At 41.8% G+C, this 27809-nt stretch overlaps 3 protein-coding genes across 6 annotated transcripts in view; 1 reads left to right on the top strand and 2 right to left on the bottom strand.

Moving 5' to 3' along the window:
- LOC125878859 (uncharacterized) overlaps window positions 1-27809 on the bottom strand; it is a 265428-nt gene that overhangs the window by 104072 nt on the left and 133547 nt on the right. The window lies entirely within an intron of this gene.
- Window positions 1-27809, top strand: part of abat (4-aminobutyrate aminotransferase) — a 147111-nt gene that overhangs the window by 69779 nt on the left and 49523 nt on the right. For 2 of the 3 annotated variants that reach the window (XM_049560244.1, XM_049560246.1), the window contains exons 2-4: window positions 13006-13153; window positions 17210-17307; window positions 17413-17442. In XM_049560244.1, the coding sequence (XP_049416201.1) occupies window positions 13084-13153; window positions 17210-17307; window positions 17413-17442 (198 nt within the window). In that variant the 5' untranslated portion in view covers window positions 13006-13083. Of the gene's footprint in view, window positions 1-12889; window positions 13154-17209; window positions 17308-17412; window positions 17443-27809 lie in introns of those variants that run through there. The other variant, XM_049560243.1, reaches the window with a different exon arrangement.
- On the bottom strand, window positions 110-12735 carry LOC125878853 (uncharacterized). 2 transcript variants are annotated; one of them, XM_049560311.1, is made up of 3 exons: window positions 10560-12735; window positions 9587-10467; window positions 110-4108 (listed from the first exon to the last, which is right to left on the bottom strand). In XM_049560311.1, exons 2-3 carry the CDS (start codon window positions 9671-9673, stop codon window positions 3143-3145), a joined length of 1053 nt encoding a protein of 350 aa, XP_049416268.1. In that variant the 5' UTR covers window positions 9674-10467; window positions 10560-12735; the 3' UTR covers window positions 110-3142. The 2 variants fall into 2 exon arrangements, with proteins under 2 accessions (XP_049416268.1, XP_049416267.1); XM_049560310.1 differs by having other exon boundaries at window positions 9587-12735.

The following is a 27809-nucleotide window of genomic DNA, read 5'->3' as shown; positions in this document are numbered from 1 at the left end:
ATATATATGTATATATATATATATATATATATATATATATATATATATATATATATAGTTTAAATATTATAATATTATAATTATAATTGATTTTGCATGCACCATGACATTTGTGCACTTGGTTATTGTAGCCTTAAGATTGTGTGCTCTTATCTGAGAGGGTGTAACTTTCATGAAACTAATATTGTATATCTTTAACTTTCCCCCTAGACGAGCTGACAGGAAGCCCAGTGCCAACTCCCGCATCTGTGGCTGTCATTTTCCTGCCAGGGACCAAAAAGTCCCTGTTTTGTTTGTAAACACAACTGGGGTTCAAAATAGTGAAAGTAGTGATCATTCCTACTGCCTGAGGAAGGAAAACACTGAGAGGAATGAAACTGGTCCAGAAGCAATGGATGAGGAGGAGAAAGGAGGCAGACAGCTTATGACTGATGATGAGGAACATGGAGAGCTGCAGTCTGAAAGGAGTAGAAGGATTCAGCTTGAGATCGAGCTAGAGCAGTCCAGAGCAGAGTTGAGGTCTCTCAAGGATAAACAGAGTTACTGCTGTGACAGGTATTCTGCCTCTCAGCTGAGTGAAAATGTTATTCAGATGGAGATGGGATTGCCAGATAGAGATACTTTCAGTGCTGTTTGTGAATATGTTGGCCATTTTGAGGATTCAATTACATACCAAGCTGGTTGGAACCCCAAAGAACTCACACTTGAAGACCAAATTTTTATGACTCTCATGAAACTCCGTCACTCTGGCTGCACTCTTCCACTGCAGTACAAGCACTGTCACCAATGTGACAATAATATTCATTGAGGTTCTTCACAAGCTCCTTTTTAAGGACATCATGAGCACTGTACCCAGTCGTGAAAAAAATAAAACCAGCTTACCTTCTTCATTCATGCACTTCCCAAACTGCCGCATGATATTGGATTGTACCGATTTCAAAATTGCTATCCCCAAGCAAATGGACACCCAGAAAGAGACCTACTCGGCATACCGTGGCATGCATTCCTTTAAAGTGTTCCTAGGCATGGCGCCGAATGCTGTTGTCACGTACTGCAGCAAACTGTACCCAGGATCAGTGAGTGACAAAGAGATAGTGCTGGATTCTGGAATTCTTGACCATTTCAAGCCAGGAGACATGATTTTAGCAGACAAGGGCTTTCTGATCCAGAATATTATGCCAGATGGAGTCACTGTAAACATCCCCCCATTCCTCAACCACGGCAAACTCACACACAGTGAAGCACATGCCACAAATATTGATTGCACAGAACAGGATTCATGTCGAGAGAGCAAATTCTCGTTTAAAGGAATTTAGATTCCTGAGATTCATTCCAGCCCGCCTGCGAAACTTTGCAGACAAAGTGGTTCAGCTATGTTGCGCTTTAGTGAACCTCCAAAATCCTCTAATAAAAGAAGTGGCAGCAGAATAGGCTCTCTCCATCCAGCCAACAACACCAGGCTCTCTCCCTCCATCCATCTAGCCAACAACACCAGGCTCTCTCCCTCCATCCATCCAGCCAACAACACCAGGTTCTCTTCTTCTCTTCTTGTTAGGTAATTTCATCATCGATTCCCTGCATTTGCAAATACTTATTACTGTTTAGTCACTCAACCCATATTGTCTGTCAATAACATTTGCACTTAACCTATATAAAACATTTAATTGGTGCCCACAGGAGGAATTATAGTTGTTGTCAAATAAACATATTAATGTACATACTACGTTATATTGTGTTATAAACTATTTATTAAATGTTACAACGTAATACTAAATAGGGAGATATAAAGTAAGGTGTTGATGTTTTTCTTCCCTCTTTCCTATTTCATGAATCATCTTATACGAGTGGGAACAAGTGCATTAATCCAAGTATTGCTAACTCTGCAGCACTGGTTTACCTCTTCATTATTTCTTCGTGCTGACAGTCCTGTGTTTAATCTGATTCATGTCTCTGATTCTGTTTAAAGTCTTTTGCTATGACCACACCTATACCACAACCCGCTCCTCGACAGCTGCCTCAGTCATCGGTGGTGTGGCCAACAAGCTGGGGTCATCGAAGGACCTGCTTTTGGTCAACCTCAGTTTGGCAGTAGGTGTGAATGGCGGCAGTTACATGTTAATCAAATGATTGGAAGCACCACACGGGACAGTTTGAGAAGGGTGTTATAATAATTAATTCCTGGCTGATATCGTAGAGAATAAGTGGCTTTGAGTTTACTGACTATGAAATGCTGCTCTCTTGTCTGGAGTTTATTATTGTAGAGTTCTCTAATCTCTAATCAGAAACTTTATCTTTGCAAGACAAAGTCAGGGCTGCATCTTGCATGTTTGTAACTGAGCAGAAAATTACTCTTTTTGGACAGATATTGTGATATCATAGTGATACTGTATATGGTGTCACATACCACCATCATCTCTCAGACTGTCATTAGTATGTAAAGGTAAAACAAAGTAATCCATTCTTAAGATGAGACAGATAAAGCGCTATATAAATATTAGGGTTGGGTAAAAATATCAATTCATCAATGCATTGCAATATATTTTTTCCTGTCTGTGGCCGTCTTCATATGTAAGGTACTTATTTATAAAATATCAACAGGTACTCTAATGAATTATTTGTGTTTTTCTACTTATTACTGAATCAGTATTTAAGCATTTAAATCAATATTGAATCGAATCGATATTGGATCGAATTGCGACCTAAAGAATCAAAATCCTGTCGAATCATTCTCAACAATACCCAGCCATAATAAATGCAATCTATTATTATTATTATTTATTAAGGACCATTGATATCAGACAAATTTCATCACAGTCCAAAAATGGATGAGACATAAAACATAAATTTTCAACCGTGTCTGTTGTTTGTAACTACTTGTTAATGAAAACGTAACTACTCGTAAAAACTATGTTGCAGACATTTTAACCACAAGTTAAGAACTCAGTTCAATGTAACACATTTGTACTGACTGTTGTCTAACCTTGTTTAACTAACCTTGTCTCTGGCTGTTTTTATTTTGCAGCCAGCCAACTATAGGATCACAGTGCTCCTGGTCCAGGGTGAATCACAGTAGACAAAAAAAAAAACATCAAACAAACAAACAAAGGAGGACAAGGAGCACATCCTGGTGTGTGGGGTGGGTTCACTGCGGTGCCAGCTTCGGAAGCATGTGAGCCTTGAAGAAGTCCTCCAGATGCACCAGTTTTGGCTGCCAACTCTCATCTCGGGCTATGGGGATGATGGCAGTGTCTTTTGTTGTCCAGACCACAAAGTAACAAGTCTGCCTGCCAGTGAGGTGAAGTTGTCCCTGTACCTGGTGCCAGTAAGGATGGTCGTCACGCAGGTGGTAACTATCCCCTTCCTTACTGACACAGAAGCCCTTGATTGCCAGTGCTTCTGTGATGGTCATTTCCCTGGTGCCATAGGGACACTTTACTTCGAGCACCGCGGAAGACCCCACCAGACCACCTGGAGATGCTCCCAATACCCCTGAACGAGAAAGCCACAAGCCTGACTCTTCAACTGGCATCTGAATGGCAGTGGTGAAGGCCTTAATGCCTTCTTTTTCATTCATAGTCCCCCACTGTATAGACAAAACACCATCCAGTGCTTGCTGTTCTCCCATCACCCTGGCAAGAAGAGAAGCAGTCACACGTTTTGCCTTAAGGACTGCTCCAAAGTTGCTGGCAGTCAGCCTTCCTTTCCTGAGGAGATGCCACTTTGGATTGTTGTGCTGGCCAGTTGCCACAGACTCCACAATCTTGGAAACAGAGAGTGTGGCCAAGGTGTATGGTTCTTCCTCTGGCTCAGGTGACAGAAGCCAAGAGAATCCAGAGAACCTGCTGCTGAGTCTGTTCCTCAGCCAGGCACGATCCTTGGCAGTTGGCTCTCTTGTCAGCGGGTTGTAGGACTTACTCAGAGGTGGGAATAGCTCTTCCACATGGTGTGTCCTTTTAGCTGCCTTTGGCTTTTTCCACTGAGTAGCGGTGTCTGTGCGGCTGATATTATGCACAGCGAAGATGGCCAATGCAGCTGCATGGCTGCATTTGTAGTCTCCTTGCGGGCACTCGCACTGTGTGGAGATAATACCCTCTTCACCAGTAGACACCTGTGTGGTGGTGAGTTCTGTGTTAATAGTCGGCAGTTTGTGTTTTATGTTGCAGTTTATGGTTATTAATTTTAATAAACTTGTTTTATGGATAGAGTGTGTGTGTCTCTGTGTGTTTTAGAATAAGAATAAAAAAAACTTTATTTATTTATTTATTTATCCCAAAGCTACAGGAATTTTTGGAGGTCCTGGACAAAGTTTTGGAGGTCCTGGAGAAGGTTTTAGAGGTCCTGGAGAAAGTTTTAGAGGTCCTGGAGAATTTTTCAGAGGTCCTGGATAAAGTTTTAGAGGTCCTGGAGAAGGTTTCAGAGGTAGTTTGTGTCCATGATTACTGTGAGACATCCTAATTAATTACATTGCAGACAACAAAATTCCAAAAATGATTCTACTTAATTTCATGACTTTTGGGCCTCGAAAATTACTTTTTAAAACAATATGACTTTTCCAGGTTTTCCATGACCATGACCCTGTTGTGAATTGTTTGTCATTTTTAAAAAGTGGGTCCCCAGAAATGAAGTTTGGGAAACACTGGTTTAAGTGATTGGGTGATTGGGTTTTCTACAGTGTTTGCTGTTGGGAGGAGGTTGTATTCTACTTCTCTCTGGGCAGCTCACAGTAATACGAAGCCTATTGGTGGTAAAGGTTGCATTTGTAAAATCTACTTTTTATAAATATCAACATGTCATTCACATTGGACAAACACTGCTGCTCTCTAAATTCATATAACAAAGCTGGAAAATGCAGTTAAATATATGAAAAATCTTAACTAATGTCAATTGTTAAATAACATGAATTAATATGTTATAGCCTACACCTCCCTCCCTCTTGCTAGCATCACTGTCACTCACAGACACTCAGTATATCTTGTCCCTCATGCTAGCCCTGACAGCACCGATAAGTGTCCCACAGTCGAGCCTGCACTCCTCTACGTGTCCTGATCTGTAGTGGTTCTCAACCCTATCTACACTTTTTTGGTCATTTTGATAAAATGCCATCAGACTTGCAATGGATACCGCCATGATCAATCTCAACTCAGGTCATGCTAGGAGAGGTGAGGTTGAAGAGGTAAGCCTGCGAAAATTTATAAATAAATAAATATAAATATATCTATATTTAAATCAAGTAATATTTAATGTGAGAAAATAAACAGATAACGTTACAGATAATATATGCCGTCCACCGTCATTCGGGAAATGTGAACTAAACAGGTGTTATTTTGGTTTCATAAACTAAATCATATTCACATTTATGTTTTGATGGTTTACCAATGTTTTCACAATGTCTCATTCGATCTCTTATTAAGATATTTAATATTACATAATCTTATGTATGTTATTTATGGGTCTTCTACAAGTAAAAACAGCCCGATTTCCCCATTATACAATGTTTTTAAAATAAAGCGGCCGAAATCAGTTGAAAGCATGCGACCGTGGAGTAGTCATGTAGTCCGTTAAAGCCTAACGTTAGCTTTTTACTTCTGGTGATCGCATTTAAGCTTCAAATGCGGTATGAAAGGTGTTCATATGTGAAGATTATCTCGCTGAACAAAAGTATCATAAACTTGTGTTAGCCACAGAGTTTATTTTCTGGCATAATCCAAAACGCAATGCAAAAATCACATTCTCTTTCTCTTCCGGGAACCAGCGCGATGCTAAACTTCCGGGTTTTGACGTCAACCCTGGCACACTCTATGAGTTGTCCTGAAGAAATTCTTCTTCCAGTTTGATTTTGGGTATGATTCTGAATCCAGTCCTAAATGAGTTAATGATTTTGGTTTCCATGGATTGTTCTTACATTATTTTGTTCTCAACGAATTACACTATGTAATCAATAAAGATTTTCATCTGGAATATTTCATTCATCTAGATCTGGGATGTGTGATTTAAGTGTTCCCTTCATTGTTTTTTTGAGCAGTGTAGATATCGAACATCAAAGTGGAACCTTTTCAGTCCAGTGGAACTGCTTGCTTGGCGCATATGCCAAAAAATGTTTCTAGCTTCTGAGTTTACTTCCACGGTATGCAGCCCATTAGTAGTGTTTCTCGTTCGTGAGTTCCTGCTTGGCTCATAGACTTAACATTGTGATGACGTCACAGATTTTAAAATCACTTTTCTTAGCTTCACAGAAGTTTTACAAATTTAAGACCTCCATGGATCCAAAATTCATAATAGAAAGAGTCAAAACAGACCTTGTTTGCTTATTTAATTTGTGCTGCAATAATGCAAGTGGCCACTAGGAAAAATTGGAAGCAAGACTGAGCAGCGTCCCGGGGGCCTGCCCTCAATGGCCAAATTTGCAGCACCTCGATATCCATATCTTTTTGTAACACATACATCTACATGTGTGCCAGATGTGTTACTTGTGTCGCAAGATCCAGAATTGTTTTACTTAACTGCCCCACTAATATGATCAATGAATGATTCTCCCTAACACCCATCATGTGAGTGGTCACACTGATGGACCATAATTCCTTTAATATTGGAAACTAGATGTTATTATATATGAGTGAGCAGGATGGTGTTGCAGCTGCAGAATGTAGTTTGAAATTAAGTTTTAACTAGACTGCAGATAGTCTGGATGTGTGAACAGCATCTCACTGTTTTTGAATTTACAACATTTGTTTGAGTTGCTGAAATAAAGCCACTGAATGCTGTTGAGCTAAGACTGATGTCTAAAATTTAAAATCTACTGTATTTTAACGCCAACGCCTTTTAATGTACAAATCACCAACCCATTAATACTGGATCAGATAATGAGCTTAGAATCATGTCACTATGGCTGTATTTCGAACGGCCTAATTACTAATGAATGCAGTATGTATTGTGGAATAGTCGACATATACAGTACATGCATTAGTATCTCTATGTCCACTTGATTCAAATGGAGGCTTTGCCTTTCACTGACCCGTTGCCATGGTGAATCATAGTATTTGAGTTCCATTGATGATGTTTTTTTTTTCTTTCACCATTTACAAGCTGAGTTCAAAGTGAACATACTCAGAGTTGATTGAATTGACTCTGATCAGCTGTTCTGGAACTGAGAACTCAGAGATTTCCATCTCAGGGTTAGTCAGAGGAGTGTAAATCACTGGTTACATCACGATACAATGTCATATCGATTCTTTGGACAATGACCTGATATTTGCAGATATTACAAAGTCTGCGGCAATACGATTTCCATACGATGTGATTCAGGGGCCTGTGATGGATATGAGATGATATTATATGCCCATTTAACAATCTATTACAGAAGAAGCTGCCACCCCTTTCTTTTTTGCTTCTGGCCATAAAAGATAACAATAACACATAAATAATGTAAATAACTGTAACACGTAAGGGCAGTAAAATTTACTTTATACTGGCTCCACTAACACATTACACTAGGGCTGGGCGGTATGACAAAATTTTCATATCACGGTTTTAAGAAAAAATCATATCAGTTTCACGGTATTTTGCTCAGGTTTGGCCAACTTGACATGCTGCTGTGTTGTGCTATGGCCTATTCAAGTGCCGGAATTTGTTATTTACCTAACAACGCCTGAACACAAAATACGCTCTGCTCCATTCATTTGGGCTCCACTGACTGCGTATGGAAGCGACACCTAGAGAAGCCAGCGGGGTTGTTTACCATTTGCCGAGCCGAGAGGCTGCATGTAGGCTGCATGAAATGTTAAAGCATTTTCCACCTCAGTTATTACATATATTGGAGTTATCTACAAGTTTACTGTACTGTTTGTCATCTACTCGCTTTCAAATGTCTGCCACAGACAGGTGAGCACCTGCATTTTCCTGACCGAAGACGACCCGTCCCGAATCCAAGACAGTTACGGCCAGGCTCCACCGGGCACGTCAGCGGCGCGACACGTCTGCAGTGCGAGTCCCGTAGCAGCTCGCCCCCCCTGTTAATCAATTACAGCGGCTCCACCGGCAATGGGAGCGGCGCGACAACTCTCTATTTTACGTGGCTCTTCTGTATTTTTGTCGCGCTACGCTCCCCTACGCGACCCTCCAGCAGATAAAAACTACATGAAATAGTGTGCTAAACGAGCACAATGTGTTTTTAAATGAATAAACCATTATCAGAGGTGATATGTGATGATTTTTTTTCATGCATTTACCCATGTTTATCCGTGACATTGTGTAAATGTCTGTGGCAGACATTTGAAAGCTAGTAGATGACAAACAGTACAGTAAACTTGTAGACACAGTTGCTTCGCTTTTAGGACTCTCTCCGGCAGCCATTCTTGCCTCTAAACTTTTCTATGCTCTCACTCTCACCCGCTCAAGCGTGTCTGTGGTGTGCAGCGGTGAAATGGGTCCCCGCTGAAACACTTTCCCACTGCACAGGTTCTGGACGTTGTTTGGGCTATTCACTGGTATTGCGGTATATGAAAAATTCATATCATAATGAAAATAAATACCGGTTTTTGGTACAAACCGGTATACCACCCAGCCCTACATTACACAGCACATGGAATAAGTTAGCCTTCAAGGCTTCCTGTCAGAAAGTTATTTCTGGAAGAAATCTTTTAATTTTAACCCAAACCATTATCTTTTTCATAAAACCTCAGGAGTAACTGGCTTAGAACCCTCATGGCAAACTTCTCCCAACAGCCATAACACATGGATAAATAACAAGATCATTTAACAAAAGTATAAAATTCAGTTCATTAATAACTGTCAAGGTTCAGAGACATGTCAATTGTTTTTTGTTAGTCACCCATTATTAGCTCAAGCATATTTACATTACATGTTTACATGTTTGTAGAAATTAGCCTAGCGGCTAGGGGACTTTCCTCCATTCATAACTTAACAAATTACATGTATTATTTTTAAACTTTTTCTCACTCACTGTAAATTAAAGTCACTACATCCTTCGACAGAACAGCATAGTTGAATTTCAGCTTGCATACACGTTTCTTTCAGCCCAACATTGTTAAATCAGAGTTGCTAATGTTGCTGTTGTGGCATGGTAGAAGACTGAGATGCTTCTCCAGGCAGGTGCGTCTTGTTTTATCTCATAACGGCATTGTTTACGTACGACATGTGATTTGTCTGTTGACCCGTTTTCTCCATAATTGAAAATATTTTCACACTACTGATTTATTTCTGTGTAAATAAATCGTCTTTCTCTAGGCTGCTTGCCATCTGCCTGCCACTATTTGACGTATCCTAAAGATGACGACATAGATTGATGTCTTCACTTTGCATTGATGACACTGGATCATTGATTTGATCATTGAATTGATACATCGATCCAGAACCATGGATCGTTACACCCCTAATTAGTCACCTCACAGTTCAGGGTCAGGTTCAGAGTTTGTCAAACCTGCTTTCTGCTATATTTTCCGAAGTCTTTGTAATATTATGTGATTACCATCTGCGGAGGTTCTACCATAAATTTATAGTGTTGGGACATGATTAATACCCATGCTAAATTTAACATATAATAAACTGACAACTTAACTTACTTACCAACCTTTAGGTGCATCACCAGTAACAGCTGCACTGGAGATACACTAACCTGTGAATATCGCTTTGAAGCAGTATTAGGAAAAGTGTGCATCACGTGTGGGTTGAGGCTACTGTGTTTTGTCTACAAGTATAGGCATTGGGATGGACCATCTCTCTTTGCCATTTTATTCATTGATAGATACAAGAAGCAGTGTAATGGTGAATGGACTTTCATTTGTATAACATCTTTTGAGTCGATTTTATGCTCCTTGCCATTTGTCACCCATTCATACACTGGTGCTGCCTGCTACTCAGTTTGACATTCTGCACTTATGCACAGGCAGATGTGCCCAGTTCCACAATGATTGAGATTTATGAAATAGAACCATGTGTACATATACATATTTTGTCTTGTTGCATAAGAGTTTTGGAATCAACATGCTTTCAGAACAAACTACAGTGATGCGTAGCTGTTTATGTGTTATGTAACTGTAGCTGCTTTGCACAGTACATCACATGTATGCCTATGTAGTGATTTCATAACATCTGTGTTATGATTTGGTTTAAAGCCTGGACCCAAAAGCACGACTCAGGAAACAGGTACACAGTGAATAACAAGTCTTTAATGTTCGAATGTGCAGAATAGTGCAAGGGGGGAGGGGTGGAGCGTGGTCCCAGGATCCCGACGTGTTCCATGAAGGCACCGGTGAGGAGGAGAGTGAGAGTGTCCGTGATGTGGCGTCCGCCACGTGGTAATGGCAGCGGTACTGCGGCACGGCTCAGTAGATTCCGTTTTCTCGAGCGTACTCACTCCGAGGGGAAACACAGGAGAGCTGACGGCGGCAGGAAGGTCCACAGGCAGGCAGTGAAGTAGCACACACGAGATCACGAGGCAAGCACAGCAATCTGAGTTGAGGCAGAGAAAACACAGAGGCATTAGCTACACAAGCTAACAAAGCACAAGGGCAAAACCACAGAGGAGCCAGGACACAAACTACCGCGCAGGCTGATGAAACGATCTGGCGACAAGTAGGGAGGAATCCAGAGGCTTTATGGAGAGGTTGATTACTGGAGTGGATTCACCTGGCACTGCCTGTGGAGGGAAGCCACACCCACATGCACACACACACACACACACAGAACAGACAGGGGGAGAAACACAGGAGGAGTAATACAGACGGGGAATGACACACATAAACATGAGGGACAGGGAGGGGCTGCCATGATGAGGATAATGACAATCTGATTCTAAAGCAGGTTTTCCGTCCCTTTATAAATCCAACCGAAATTAATCTTTTGTCTGTTAACAGAGGCATTACCTTTTCAGGTTGTCCATCTGTCCGTCTGTCCATATTATTCTTATGAACGCAATATCCCAGGAATGCCTTGAGGGAATTAAGATTTGGTGCACATTTACTTGAACTCAACAATGAACTGATGAGGATTTTTAGATCAAAGGTCAAGGTCACTGTGACCTTGCATTCATCTCATTCTTGTGAACACATTATCTTAAAGCTACCTGTACGGAATTTCTTCAGACTTGGCAGTGACATCCACTTGGACTAATCAATGAACCAGTTAGAATTCTGGTAATTGAAGGTCAACGGTCATTGTGACTTTGTGTCTTTCTCATTCTTGTGAATGTGATAAGAAGGCTTTGAAGGAATTTCCGTAAATTTGGCACACATGTCTACTTGGATTCAAGAATGAACTAATTATAATTTTGTGGTCAAAGGTCAAGGTCCGTGTGACCTCACAAAACATGTATTTGTCCATAATTTAAAAATTCATACATTAATTATGACAACATTTCACAAAAATGGCTCATGATGAAGTGGTGGCATTTTATATCCAAAAGGTCAAAGGTCAACTTCACAGTGACATCATAATTTTCTGCAAAACCACTTTTCTGGCCATTACTCAATGCCATATCTCAGGAACAGAAGGGGAGACATGCTGAATTGGTTACACTAATCTTTGGTGTCCACCTTAAAACTGAGCTGATTGTATAGATCTTCTGTGCTACCGGGGGGAAGGTGTGTGTGAAGCATCCATGTTTTCACAGACATGGATATAGATTGTAAGTGCAGTTTGACTGGATAGCGGAGGCATACAACCACAAGGCAGTAATTCTAGTTAGGGTTAAAACCTTGAATTACAAAACGTTGAGAAGTTCTAGTGTCAACTGTAAATACAAATATGAACCTCAAAAAAGCAGAATTGATTCTTTATAACAACCGCATTGACAGCCAGCTCCTCACTCCACCTTTGTAACAGCTATAAATATTTTGGCATTGTTAAGAAAACATGTATGAACTACTTATTGTAGAGTATGACCCAGCCCTAAGTCTCAACAACCAGGCAAGACAAACCTTCCCATCGTCACAGTACATCACAGCTTGAATGATGAATGTAACAGACGTGAGGGTACTTTGACAAACAATGAGTAAAATCCTATTCTTAAGTGTAAGTTCTTTTCTGTGGTAAGGACCACTAACACTTTAAACACAGCATCAGAAATCCATTTTGATTTCGCAGCTCAGTGATTCCATTAAGCCTAAAACCATTGCTCTCCCTTTGTGTTGAGATTCCTCCTTATCCCAGTTCAGACTCGCTGTGTCCCCTCAGCCATCCTCCATCACTTCATTACACACACCCCACCCCTCCCGGGCATATGTAGATGCAGTCTTGTGTAACTCCCACACTCCAAACCAGTTTCATCCAGTTCACAAGGTGTTGCCAAGAAACTAGCTCTGTGCTTATGTGCGTACATGCATGGGTTTTTTTGTGTGTGTGCATGAATGCTTTTGTGTGTGTGTGTGTGTGTGTGTGTGTGTGTGTGTGTGTGTGTGTGAGAGAGAGAGAGAGAGAGAGAGAGAGAGAGAGAAAGAAAGAAGGGTCAGGGTTTCCTTCGCTATGTGAAAGCAGATAGCCGGAATTTTCCTGTTCCTGCTGCCAGTGTTACATAAGAGCTGGGCAGATAAGAGAGGAGAGAGAGCAGACAGCCATACCTTCCTCTGCCTCCTTTTGCCCATTTTACTCTCACTTTTTTCATTCATCAAGAAATAATATTGCCACAGTCACTGTTTATAAAATGATGACAAATGAGCTGCCACTGCCAACTCGCTGTTACATACAACACCTGCAGCACTTCACTTAAGCCTATTAGAAGCCTGAAATGGAACACAGAAGCATTCTCTGGACATTCTCCTTGTTGACACAAGAAGTATCCATCATCACCGGAGCCCTCCCCCTCAAGCCCTCCCCCACAGTTTCAAAAAGTCCTGGAGGAAACCCTGGACTTGTATTTTGCAACTTCAAGTGACATCAAAATCTTGTTCAGTTGGACTACTGCACTTTATAGATAGCCATCATTAACCTCTGCTCTCTCTCGCTCTCTCTCCATCTCACTCTCTCCCTCTCTCCCTATATCTCTCTCCTTAGGTGACTTGGTGAATTGAGACCCTGAGGGCAATAGCTGCCTCTCTCTTGCACTTCATCCTGTCTGTTGACAGCTTTGTCATGGCATCCGCCTTTATTGGTCGTCAGTTTGCTCTCTCCCTGCAGAAAAACTTGTGGCTCAGCACTCCAGGTAAATCCAACACTTTTAAATTTATATTAAATGCTTTTAAATCCATCCAGTAAGTACAGTTTCAGCAGGTAACCCTGTTACAAATGTCCTCTTGTAGATTAATCGAGAAGATTTAGTAGTACAGCGTACAGCCAGTTCTTTGACTAAATGTTTAAAGACTTTGTTTTCCAGTGTAATTATTTGTATCTTGTCTATTTTGCTCCTGCATCCATTTATTACTTTTACTAGAATTGTTTACATGGCTGTTAAAACCACCTATGTGTCCTTTTTTAAGTCGTTGAATTGGTGTTAAAGTTTGGGAGGTAAAGGTAATAAAGTAGAATCTGAGAAAGCAGATCATCAGTGAATTATACTCAGTCAGATTTAATGGAGCTCCTAGCCCTAATACATTTACACTACATTGTGAGGTACATGTTGCAACCAGGGCATAAAGAAAATCAAATATCACAGTATTTTCGACCAAATATCTAGGAATCAATGCAACGATACTGGAGGGTTGTTTAATGTGGATATAATGACTAAGTTGGTAAAGGTAAGTAATAGAACAGCTAGAACAGTCTTGTAAGTTCAGAAAATTACATCATTTCACTGTAATGCAGCCTTTAAAACCAGGAAAAGACAAAATGTAGAACATTACAATGTCCATAATCTAAGACAATATCTAGTCTCATATCATATTATTGATGTCATATCAATATATTCTACAGCCCTAGTTGCACCTCATTTCAAACTTTATTTCAAATTACCTGGAGTATCACTTTTTATTGAATATCAGCAGGAAATATAAAATCACTATAACACGATGAAACAATGTTAAAGTTACAGCAGAAATCAATGTTAATATTTGACTGACCTCAAGTATTATGTAATTACCAATATATGTGCATGCTTCTCAGAAGCCGGTCACTGAGTGAAATCTCAAAGGTCCTCTCTCCTGTCAATTATCAACAGGCCAATCTGTGTGGGTCAGAGTAACTGTAACCAGTTAGTGAACACTGTGGTAACCAGAATGATACAGGCTTAGCTTAATGTCGGTGGACATTTCTAAGTTATCAAATAGTATAATGGGGGTTTGGAATAATTTGGAAAGTAAAGCAACTTAGGGCCAATATTCATTAAGAGTCAAGGTTCACACTGGACCCGGAAGTGTAAATTATAGAACATGCATCCCATGCTTACTTATTCCACATATTTGTCAACTGTGTCCAAACAAAGCATGAAAGAGATGAGCAGACACACACACACACACACACACACACACACACACAAGCTGGTATGAGAGACTAGGAAAGAGGAGAGGAGCAAAATCACCTGCTGACCAGTTCAAAGACTTAAGGTGTGAATGGCCAGGCAACTGCTGATGGGCGGCTTTGTGAAAACTGATATACTGTATTGCAGTGGCGGCTGCTGGTCTTTCAAGGAGGGGAAGCTCATTTTCGGCCTACATCATAAAATGTGTCCGTTTATTTATACCTAAATTCTACCCTGTGGGGCTGCTGCGCAAGGCTAGTGTGACCGCTTGTGAGTGCTTTGGGATGGTGGAGGGGCTCACAGCACCCGCTGCTTGTTGGGGACAGTAACTGCAGAGTGACAGAAGTCAGAGTCTCCAAACATGAGTACAGTCTCCAATAACACCAGAAAAAGATGCTAGATTTGTCGCTAGTCGTTTTTAACAAAGAAAAAGTCACTAAGAGGATTGTAAAAGTCTCCAGAGCAACTCAGAACAACGGAATGAAATGAAACTTGAAAAATGCTCCGGTGGTTTATATTTCTATATCACTGATTCGCTCATTTCGCTGTCAATCAAAAAGGGATTCAGCCTCAGACAGATCATCCAATCATCATGCAGAAGCCCAGCCTCCAGGCCAGCCGAGGCCAAACCACTGCCCCATAGACCCCCAGAGACGCTGAGCGTCCGATGGGCGGGACAAAACCGAGCATTTATCCAGTGACTGTCTAGTTTCGCTGCAGTGGAACAATCCACTCTATGCTTCCCCATTGAAGTCTTTGGACGCTGAGCTTCCACTGTTTAATGCACTGTGACGCTACGGGAATGAATGAGAAGGAAGTCGCGTCAGTGACCTGTGATAAGTAGCTGATTCTGAACAAAAGTTGAATGCGTTCTAGCACATATTTAGTCAATGAAATGTAAACACAACAGTACATATTTGACCACTTATTTTTTGACATTTTAGGGGAAGCTGAGCTTCCCTTGCAGTCTTAGAGCAATTGCCACTGCTGTATTGGAGTATGTCTATGTCCACTGTGAACATGGTTTCAGTCTGAGAATTTTTGGTCGTTAGGACTGATCTCCTGCTCTGAAGCATCTTTGGTCTGACTTTTGGGCCTAGAAGTAAAAGTATTTGTTAAAGGGTCAGTGTGTAAAATGGGTTGAAAACAGTGACATCAGTGGTCAAATTCTAGATTGCAGGGCTCACTCGCTCACCCCTCCCGTCGGGTAAATGACGGTGGCCTCGTAGGGACAAAAAGCCTTACGCACGAGTTTTTCAGGAGTAGGTCTATCTAGCGACGAGGTGAATGTTTATTTAGAAATCTAAGCCATGTCACGATATTGTAATGAATCCCTCACTAGCAGGAGACCAGAGGAGTGTTTGGGAAAAAGGCCCGTTTATTTGAGCACTCCAGAAACTCCGGTAACACTCCAGGGGGTAAAAGACTCCGTCCCAAACTCTGACTCTTCTAGCGTAACAGACACACTTCATAACTTTACACACATACTCCTTTACCACACTGAGTGGGGACCCCCCTCCTCTCTCTGCTCCACCAATCTCCAGCCCGCACACTGACTGACAGCGTAGCCTGTAAACAGAGCTCAGCTGTTTATTTAGCCTAGCGATATCTCCGGACTATAGTAGCTGCAATGGACGACTTTGAACGCGATTTTGAAGAGTTTCTTGTAGCGGACGCAGACCCAGAGCCGTACCTGTTTGAGCCGGAACATACAGATGAGGAACTCCATGTGTTTGATGCTGAGTGGGCGAGAAGAGAGGCTGAATGCACAGAATGGGATTCGGTGCTACTGCTACCATCGTTGGGGAGATATATCATCAGGAGGAAAAGCGCCGCAAAGAGTGCGTCACAAGGAGTGAAGTTGCGTCTTCTTTCCTTGTAGATGACAGTTCGGGTTCATTCTCTCCTGTTGCGTGGTAAGTGTGGTCCATTCGCAAACTTTATAACTAAAAAAACTTTTCACTACTCTCTATCAACGAACTACTAACACTCTCTGCTGTTTCCTCCTCCTTCTTCCTTCCTTCCGCTGTCTTCGTTAGTTCATTTATACACGCGAAACGCGTTCTCTGGCTGGCTGGATTGTCCGCTCGGACTGCCTTACATACATGGCGGCGCAAGATGGCGACCTCTCAAAAGCAAGGCCCTTGCTATATATATATATATATACATATGAAAGCATAATTATAAGGCTACGAAAACCAAACAAATTTTATTTTATAGCAATTATACACTTGTATAAACATATTAATGGGTAGAATATTCAGATTCAGATTCAGATTGACAATAAACCAAATATTACACACTGGCCCTTTAAAAAACAGGAGCTACTCAGACTTGCTGCCACTCTAACCGGTGCATCATTCGAAAGAATTCGAAGAACGCATTCAACTTTTGTTCAGAATCAGCTACTTATCACAGGTCACTGACGCGACTTCCTTCTCATTCATTCCCGTAGCGTCACAGTGCATTAAACAGTGGAAGCTCAGCGTCCAAAGACTTCAATGGGGAAGCATAGAGTGGGTTGTTCCACTGCAGCGAAACTAGACAGTCACTGGATAAATGCTCGGTTTTGTCCCGCCCATCAGACGCTCAGCATCTCTGGGGGTCTATGGGGCAGTGGTTTGGCCTCGGCTGGCCTGGGCTTCTGCATGATGATTGGATGATCTGTCTGAGGCTGAATCATGCAAACACATAACCAAAGCCCGATCATAACAGGGATAGTGAGCATATAAAAACACTCACCATCTCCCTCTGTATGTGTTTCTGTGTATATATTATATTATTCATTGTGCTTTCCTCCTGCAGGGTGTCGATATGTTAGTAAGGCAGCACCAAAAACTCAGCTGGAGTTTGACTACGATGGACCGTCCATGAAAACTTCAGTTCCTGGACCAAGATCACAAGTAACACACACACACACACACACACACACACACACACACACACACAAGTCAGTGCACTCCATTCTTAGGTATAACTGAGTGTAACTAACTTTGATTTTTCTATAGGAACTGACCAAACAACTGGGCGACATCCAGGTGAGTGGAGACTTTCTCAACCTAATCGAATAATTAATTAATTGCACAATTAATATATAACATTCATGACTTACATTTTTCTTATCATCTCTTAAGTACAGTTTCACAACGGAAAAATGTTTTTATGCTTGCACACTGGCAATAGCTATGGCTGGAGGTGTTAAGATATTTGGGCTGTTCGTCCATCCTTCCATCCCATTCTCTTGCACATGACATTTCAAGAATGCCTTTAGTGAATTTCTTCAAATTTAGCAAAAACGTCCATTTGGACTCCTCAATGAATTTATAGAAATTGTTACAGACCTTGAAATCCTTAGTGAGTATGCTATATGCTAAACAGGGTAAGCTAACATCGGTTACTGTAATGTTTACTGTTAGCCTACAAGCTAACTGTGCGTGTCAGCTGTAGATTTATAGCTTCACTGAAATACATTGCTCAAAAACATCAAGAGAACAATTAAAGCTATGGTCTACGTTTAGAAAGACGACAAGAAAGATTTGAAAAAAGCATTCCCCTCCACACACACACCCCTCCCTCTGTGCTCCATGATCCCTCCCCTCCGAGCTTGTGTCCCCCTCCCCTCTGAGTCTCCTAACGACACCCCCCCCCCCCCCCGCATAGCAACATACAATTACATACAGCATACAGTTATTTATGTCACAACATCCACAATAAAAACGAAATATTACCTGTTCAACAAAAACTCCGTTGTATCAGCATCACTTTTCAGGCCCAGATATTGCCAGAGCTTTCTCCATCGGTCAAAGGAACTGAGGAGACAGAACATGGTGGCACGCGAGAGTGCAGCGGGTCTTAGCTTTCTCGTAGTTTCTCGTGTAGTTTTGTCCGCATTTTTCTGCTCATGTCAAGCAGATTTTGTGTATAGTCGGCAGGACATTATCGACATCAGCTGGAAGTGCAAGGTTGACATCACGAGAGACTTTCAAAAGGCACACAACATCCCGGACGCCATCAGCAGACCTGCGGAGTCACTGTGGATCTGTTGCCCGAGTAAGCGACGCAGACGTCGGAGGGAATGAAGGCAGAAGCGCGAGTGCCGCTCTGGGATATTGGCTAGGCTAAAGAAGTACTCTATTGTCTATTTCGAACAAAATGGACGAACTGGAGCTATTGATTGCCTCTAACCGCTACGTACAGACCTGTGGGATTATGATCATCACGGAAAGCTAGGCCGCACTAGCCACTGGCAGGACAGAAACATCGAGTCCGGTAAGAGGAAAGGAGGGGGGCTCTGTGTTTATCTCCATAACAACTGGTGTAACAACAGCAGGATCATTGCTCATCATTGTTGTCCAGACCTTGAGGCTCACTCAATATCCTGCAGACCATTCTACCTTCCCCGGGAACTGAGCGTTGTCACTGTCTCAGCTGTCTACATACCACCGGATGCTAACGTTAGCATTGCTCTTAGTAGCTTAGCAAACATTGTAAACAAAGTGCAGCGTGCCCATGCCGAGGACCTTGCAAACCGCTTGTACTTTCAAATGCGGAGGGGGGTTGGGATGAGGCGGGACGAGGAGCAGAGGAGTGTCAAAATGGAGCGAGGGGATTGGACAGAGGGTAAGAGAGAGAGAGAGTGCAAATTTGAGCAAGGAGTAACTTGCATGCGGACCAGATGGCTGTGATTGGTCAATTTCTTTGCAGGCCTGCAGCCGCCAGACAGAATGGATTTTTTTGGTTCCTTTTGCTCTTCACATTGTGTACCTAGCACTATTGGGTCATAACCACCATCTAAATGATGTTAATAATAATGATCAATCCTTCTAAACGTAGACCATAGCTTTAAATCATACAACAGATCCTGATGAACAGATTATTCAAGTGGAAAATCTTTACTGATGTACATTGTATAATTTGTTGAGAACAAAATTATGTAACAGTCAGTGGAAACCAAAATCATCAACCACTGAGGGCTAGATTCAAGATCACACTGAAAATCAAAGTAAATAATTGAAATCACAGTATGATCCAGCTTGTGTGAATTTTTTCACTGCAACTCATAATGTGACTCAGTAGTGTGTATGCCCCCCATGTGCCTGTATGAACCCCCAACAATGTCTGTACATGCTCCTGATGGGTTGGGAGATGGTGTCCAGGGGGATCTCCTCCCAGACCTGGATCAAGGCATCAGTGAGCTCTTGAATAGTCTATGGTGGTACTTGCCGGTGTCAGATGCACTGATACGTAATGTCCCATAGGTGCTCAATTGGATTTAGGTCAGGGGAACGAGAGGGCCAGTCAATGGCATCAATGCCTTCGTCAAACAGGAATTGCCAACACACTCTGCCCAGATGAGGCTGGGCATTGTCCTGTATCAGGAGGAACCTAAGATCCACTGCACCAGTATAAGGTCTGGCAGTCGCTCTGAGGATTTCATCCTGGTAGCTAAAAGCAGTCAGGGTACCGTTAGCTATGACATGGAGGTCTATGCGACCCTCTGAGGATATGCCTCCCCAGACCATCGCTGACCCACCACCAAACCAGTCATGCTGGATGGTGTTACAGGCAGCGTAGTGTTCACCATGGTGTCCCCAGACTCTTTCACACCTGTCACATGTGCTCAGTGTGAACCTGCTCTCATCTGTGAAGAGAATGCGGCGCCAATGGTGGACCTGCCAATTCTGGTGTTCTTTGGCGAATGCCAGTGGAGTTGGCACAGTGTTGGGCTGTGAGCACAGGGCCCAGTAGAGGGCATCAGGCCCTCATGCCACCATCATGAAGACTGTTTCTGACAGTTTGGTCAGAAACATGCACACCATTAGCCTGCTGGAGGTCATTTTGTAGGGCTCTTCAACTTCAGCATCAACTTTAATTTGTCCCTGGAGGGCAATTGGTTATACAGCAAGCAAAAACACACATAAAAAGGCACAGGTAAACACATCAATCAATTTTATTTATAAGCCCAATATCACAAATCACAATTTGCCTCACAGGGCTTTACAGCATACGACATCCCTCTGTCCTTTGGACCCTCGTAGTGGATAAAGAAAAACTCCCCCAAAAAAACCTTTAACAAGGAAAAAAATGGCAGAAACCTCAGGAAGGGCAACTGAGGAGGGATCCCTCTCCCAGAATGGACAGACGTGCAATAAATGTCGTACAGAACAGATCAACATAATAAATTAACAGTAATCCGTATGACACAATGAGACAGAAAGAGAAGCAGAGACAGAGAGAAATGCAGGGCAGACGGTAATGACAGTAGCTTACAACAACTGAAAGTAATAAAATTATAATTATAATTATAATAACGGCTATTGTGGTACAATAAGTTGAAAGTATATATTAATATATGATAGTATACATACAGTACAGGCCAAAAGTTTGGACACACCTTCTCATTCAATGCGTTTTCTTTATTTTCATGACTATTTACATTGTAGATTCTCACTGAAGGCATCAAAACTATGAATGAACACATGTGGAGTTATGTACTTAACAAAAAAAGGTGAAATAACTGAAAACATGTTTTATATTCTAGTTTCTTCAAAATAGCCTCCCTTTGCTCTGATTACTGCTTTGCACACTCTTGGCATTCTCTCGATGAGCTTCAAGAGGTAGTCACCTGAAATGGTTTTCCAACAGTCTTGAAGGAGTTCCCAGAGGTGTTTAGCACTTGTTGGCCCCTTTGCCTTCACTCTGCGGTCCAGCTCACCCCAAACCATCTCCATTGGGTTCAGGTCCGGTGACTGTGGAGGCCAGGAGGCCATCACTCTCCTTCTTGGTCAAATAGCCCTTACACAGCCTGGAGGTGTGTTTGGGGTCATTGTCCTGTTGAAAAATAAATGATCGTCCAACTAAACGCAAACCGGATGGGATGGCATGTCGCTGCAGGATGCTGTGGTAGCCATTCTGGTTCAGTGTGCCTTAAATTTTGAATAAATCCCCAACAGTGTCACCAGCAAAACACCCCCACACCATCACACCTCCTCCTCCATGCTTCACAGTGGGAACCAGGCATGTGGAATCCATCCGTTCACCTTTTCTGCGTCTCACAAAGACACGGCGGTTGGAACCAAAGATCTCAAATTTGGACTCATCAGACCAAAGCACAGATTTCCACTGGTCTAATGTCCATTCCTTGTGTTTCTTGGCCCAAACAAATCTCTTCTGCTTGTTGCCTCTCCTTAGCAGTGGTTTCCTAGCAGCTATTTGACCATGAAGGCCTGATTCGCGCAGTCTCCTCTTAACAGTTGTTCTAGAGATGGGTCTGCTGCTAGAACTCTGTGTGCCATTCATCTGGTCTCTGATCTGAGCTGCTGTTAACTTGCGATTTCTGAGGCTGGTGACTCGGATGAACTTATCCTCAGAAGCAGAGGTGACTCTTGGTCTTCCTTTCCTGGGTCGGTCCTCATGTGTGCCAGTTTCGTTGTAGCGCTTGATGGTTTTTGCGACTCCACTTGGGGACACATTTCAAGTTTTTGCAATTTTCCGGACTGACTGACCTTCATTTCTTAAAGTAATGATGGCCACTGGTTTTTCTTTAGTTAGCTGATTGGTTCTTGCCATAATATGAATTTTAACAGTTGTCCAATAGGGCTGTCGGCTGTGTATTAACCTGACTTCTGCACAACACAACTGATGGTCCCAACCCCATTGATAAAGCAAGAAATTCCACTAATTAACCCTGATAAGGCACACCTGTGAAGTGGAAACCATTTCAGGTGACTACCTCTTGAAGCTCATGGAGAGAATGCCAAGAGTGTGCAAAGCAGTAATCAGAGCAAAGGGTGGCTATTTTGAAGAAACTAGAATATAAAACATGTTTTCAGTTATTTCACCTTTTTTTTGTTAAGTACATAACTCCACATGTGTTCATTCATAGTTTTGATGCCTTCAGTGAGAATCTACAATGTAAATAGTCATGAAAATAAAGAAAACGCATTGAATGAGAAGCTAACGGTAGAATGTAGTATGTAGTATGACTATGGGGGGGGGGGGGGGGAGAAGGTGCTCGGTGTATTATAGGAGGTCCCCCAGCAGACGAGGCCTAAGTCAGTCTAACTAGGGGCTAGTACAAGTCAAGCCTCAGCCAGCCCTAACTAAAAGCTTTATTAAAGAGGAAAGTCTAGTCTTGAATGTGGAGATGGTGTCTGCCTCCTGGACCGCAACAGGAAGATGATTCCACAGAGGAGAGCCTGATAGCTGAAGGCTCTGGCTCCTGATCTACTTTTGGTAACTTGAGGAACCACGAGTAACCCTGCATTCAATTCTGGATTTTACAGGGAGCCAGTACAGAGAAGCTAAAACAGGAGAAATATGATCTTGTTTCTTAGTTCCTGTTAGTACATGTGCCGCTGTATTCTCAATTAGCTGGAGAGTTTTTAAAGACTTATTAGAGCTACCTGATAATAGGGAGTTACAGTAATCCAGCCTAGAGGTAACAAAAGCATGGACCAATTTTTCTGCATCTTTTCGGGTCAGGATAGGCCTAATTTTCGCAGTATTACTCAGATGAAAATATGCAGTCCGTGAGGTTTGTTTTAAATGGGAGTTAAAAGACAAATCTTGGTCAAATATTACTCCGAGGTTTCTTATGGTAGTGCTAGAGGCCAGAGCAATGCCATATAGAGAAACTATGTCATCAGATAAAGAGTCTCTGAGTTGTTTGGGGCCAAGAACAATAACTTGTTCTGAATTTAATATAAGGAAATTGGTGCTCATCCAGGTTTTTATGTATGTCTTTAAGGCAATTATGAAGTTTAGTTAATTGATTAATTTCTTCTGGCTTCGTCGATAAATACAATTGTGTATCATCCGCATAACAATGGAAATTTACAGAGTGATTTCTAATGATATTACCTAAAGGAAGCATATATAGAGTGAATAGGATTGGTCCGAGCACAGAACCTTGCGGAACTCCGAAACAAACTTTAGTATGTAAGGATGATTCATTGTGAGCATGAACAAACTGAAAACGATCAGATAAATAAGATTTAAACCAGCTTAGTGCAGAACCTTTTAAGTCAATTAAATGTTCCAGTCTCTGTAGCAGAATTTGATCGTCAATTGTGTCAAATGCCGCACTAAGATCTAATAAAACAAGTACAGAGACGAGTCCTTTGTCTGAAGCAATCAGAAGGTCATTTGTAATTTTAACTAGTGCTGTCTCAGTGCTATGATGCACTCTAAATCCTGACTGAAATTCTTCAAATAAATTATTATCATGGAGAAAATCACACAGCTGGTCTGCGACTACTTTCTCAAGGATAGAAAGTAGTTTCTATCCTAGTAGTAGTAGTATACATAAGAATATACTTAGATAATGGCATACATACCTACGGCCGGTCTCCTCGTATCTCCTCCATGCTGTTGAGACTGTCCTGGTAGACAAAGCAAACCTTCTTGTGACCATATTTATGGATGGTACCATCCAGGAGAAGCTGGACTACCTGTGCAACCTGATTGGGCTGCAGGTACCACCTAATGCTACCATCAGTGACAAGGACACAAAAGTACAGAAGAATCAGTCAGGAAGGATAAGGAGAGAGCAACTGTCTGTGTCCACCACATGCAAAACAATTTCCTTTTTTGGGGATTGTCTTTCTTTTGCCTCTCTATTGCTACTTTTGTCACTTTCATTTGCACCAAAGCAAGTGAAACTGATTTACAGTTACTTGTCTTTTTTAAATGGACAGACTGATATCCCTGAGTCTTGCACTCCTGGCAGGGTCACCCACGCTGAACAGGTCAAAGGGTAGAGACCAGACAAAGAGTGATCCCACATGTCCTCCGGGTTAGGGGTTGGGCTGTGGGCTGATAACCCACTCCCGGAAAAAGATCTTTATTACAGAAACCAGAAGCAGAGCAAATTCACCAAATCTAGGGAACGCTGTAGCCAGTCCTCACAACAGGAGAGACACCATGAAGCACAAGGACCAAAGCCGACAGGATGCCTTTGGGCTGAATAGGCCACCACTTCACCCAAAAAGCACAATGAAGATCGGAAACTGGAATGTGCAAACATTGTACACAAGTGGCAACATAATACTAGCAGCAAGAGAAATGACCAACAGAAAAATTGACATCATGGACATCAGTGACACACACTGGACAGGACAAGGAAAAGTTGAATTTGCAGGAGGACAAACCATCATCTACTCAGGAAGAGATGATGATCACCATAGAGAAGGCGTGGGTATACTTATGTCAAAAATGGCAGCAAGAGCCCTGATTGATTGGATTCCAGTTAATGAAAGGATCATTCAAGCCAGGTACCATTCCCAACACATTAAGCTGACGATTATACACATCTACGCACCCACTGAAAATGCAGAACAACGAGTAAAAGACGAGTTCTCCATGAAAGTGCAAGATATATTAGACAGTAGAAACAAACACGACATGTTGATTGTCACAGGAGATATGAATGCTAAAGTAGGAGATAAAAACCAAGATTATGACGGGGTGATGGGCAAGCATGGGCTCGGAAAGCGGAACAATAATGGAGAGAGGCTGTGTGAAATGTGTGACATGAACGAGCTAGTCATCACAGGAACTCTATTCCCACATGAGGACATACATAAAGCAACATAGGTATCTCCAGATGGAAAGACCAGGAACCAGATAGACTATGTACTAATGAATAAATGATTTAGGAACTCAGTGAAAGATACAAGAGGACACAGGTCTGCAGACACTGGAAGTGACTACTATCTTGTATGCACAACAGTCAAACTAAGACTAAAGAAATGGCAAAAGGAAAAGAAAAGCAGTCAAGTACAATATAGCAAAGCTGAAGAATGAAAGCATCTTAAAGACCTTTTCCATCAATTCAATTCAATTCAATTTCAATTCAATTTTATTTATAAAGCCCAATATCACACATCACAATTTGCCTCACAGGGCTTTACAGCATACGACATCCCTCTGTCCTCATGACCCTCGCAGCGGATAAGGAAAAACTCCCCCAAAAAAACCCTTTAACGGGGAAAAAAAACGGTAGAAACCTCAGGAAGAGCAACTGAGGAGGGATCCCTCTTCCAGGACGGACAGACGTGCAATAGATGTCGTACAGAACAGATCAGCATAACAAATTAACAGTAATCCACATGACACAATGAGACAGAGAAAGAGAGAGATGCAGGTAATGACAGTAGCTTACAACAACATTACTGAAAGTAATAATATTATAGTTATAGTTCTGGCTACTGCGGTACAATATGTTGAAAGTATGTATTAATATCTGGCAGTATACAAGTGTGACAATAGTCATATGTGTATAATAACAGTAGAAGTATGACTAATGACTAATGATGGCAGCAGCAGCAGGAGGCATCTGGGAGGACCACGACAGCAGCACAACCACACACGTCACGCTGTCCAGGCACCGCTGCGATATGAGTTAATCTGAGAGACAGTGGAGCACAAAGGCTCCGGAGAAGAAGCCGAGTTAGTGACATCCAGAATGGCCGAGTTAGCAAGATGCAGTAATAGAATACGAGAGAGAGAGAGAGAGAGAGAGAGAAGGAGAGAAGATGCCCGGTGTATTATAGGGGGGTCCTCCGGCAGACTAGGCCTAAGTCAGCCTAACTAGGGGCTGGTACAGGGCAAGCCTGAGCCAGCCCTAACTATAAGCTTTATCAAAGAGGAAAGTCTTAAGTCTAGTCTTAAATGTGAAGATGGTGTCCGCCTCCCGGACCGTAACAGGAAGATGATTCCACAGGAGAGGAGCCTGATAGCTGAAGGCTCTGGCTCCTGATCTACTTTTGGACACTTTAGGGACCACGAGTAACCCTGCGTTGTCAGAGCGCAGTGTTCTGGTGGGATAATAAGGCACTATGAGCTCTCTAAGATATGATGGAGCTTGACCATTTAGAGCTTTATAAGTTAACAGTAGGATTTTAAATTCAATTCTGGATTTTACAGGGAGCCAGTGCAGAGAAGCTAAAACAGGAGAAATATGATCTCTTTTCTTAGTTCCTGATAGTACATGCTGCTGCATTCTGAATTAGCTGGAGAGTTTTTAAGGACTTACTAGAGCTACCTGATAGAGAGTTACAGTAATCCAGCCTTGAGGTAACAAAAGCGTGGACCAATTTTTCTGCATCTTTTCGGGTCAGGATAGGCCTAATTTTCGCAATATTACGCAGATGAAAAAATGCAGTCCGTGAGGTTTGTATTAAATGAGAATTAAAAGACAAATCTTGATCAAATATAACTCCGAGGTTTCTTACGGTAGTGCTAGAGGCCAGAGCAATGCCATCTAGAGAAACTATGTCATCAGATAAAGAGTCTCTGAGTTGTTTGGGGCCAAGAACAATAACTTCAGTTTTGTCTGAATTTAACATCAGGAAATTGGTGCTCATCCAGGTTTTTATGTCTTTAAGGCAGTTATGGAGTTTAGTTAATTGATTACTTTCTTCTGGCTTCATCGATAAATACAACTGTGTATCATCCGCATAACAATGGAAATTTATAGAGTGATTTCTAATGATGCTACCTAAAGGAAGCATTTATAGAGTAAATGGGATTGGTCCGAGCACAGAACCTTGCGGAACTCCAAAACAAACTTTGGTACGTAAGGACGATTCATTATGAACGTGAACAAACTGAAAGCGATCAGATAAATAAGATTTAAACCAGCTCAGTGCAGAACCTTTTAAGCCAATTAAGTGATCCAGTCTCTGCAGTAGAATTTGATGGTCAATTGTGTCAAACGCCGCACTAAGATCTAATAAAACAAGTACAGAGACAAGTCCTTTGTCTGAAGCAATCAGAAGGTCATTTGTAATTTTAACTAGTGCTGTCTCAGTGCTATGATGCATTCTAAATCCTGACTGAAATTCCTCAAATAAATTATTATCATGGAGAAAATCACACAGCTGGTCTGCAACTACTTTCTCAAGGATCTTTGACATAAAGGGAAGATTAGATATTGGTCTATAGTTGGCTAACACCTCTGGATCCAGGGTGGGCTTTTTTTAGAGGTTTAATTACAGCTACCTTAAAAGACTGTGGTACATAGCCTGTTAATAAGGATATATTGATCATATCTAATATATGAGTGTTAACTAAAGGAAAGACCTCCTTAAGTAGCCTAGTTGGGATGGGGTCTAAGAGACACGAGGATGATTTAGATGAAGAAATCACTGCGGTCAATTCTTGAAGAGAAATTGGGGAGAAGTAATCTAAATATATATTAGGTTTTACAGCTGTGTTTGAGGTTAGATAGGTACTATCTGAGGACAGGAGGTCATGAATTTTGCCTCTAATAGTTAGAATTTTGTCATTAAAAAAGCTCATAAAATCATTACTGCTAAGGGCTAAAGGAATACAAGGCTCAACAGAGCTTTGACTCTCAGTCAGCCTGGCTACAGTGCTGAAAAGAAACCTGGGGTTGTTC

Source organism: Epinephelus fuscoguttatus, linkage group LG19, assembly GCF_011397635.1.
Source record: "Epinephelus fuscoguttatus linkage group LG19, E.fuscoguttatus.final_Chr_v1".
Lineage (NCBI taxonomy): Eukaryota > Metazoa > Chordata > Actinopteri > Perciformes > Serranidae > Epinephelus > Epinephelus fuscoguttatus.
The sequence above is the reverse complement of the archived record's forward strand: the minus strand, read 5'-3'. Positions and strand labels throughout refer to the sequence as shown.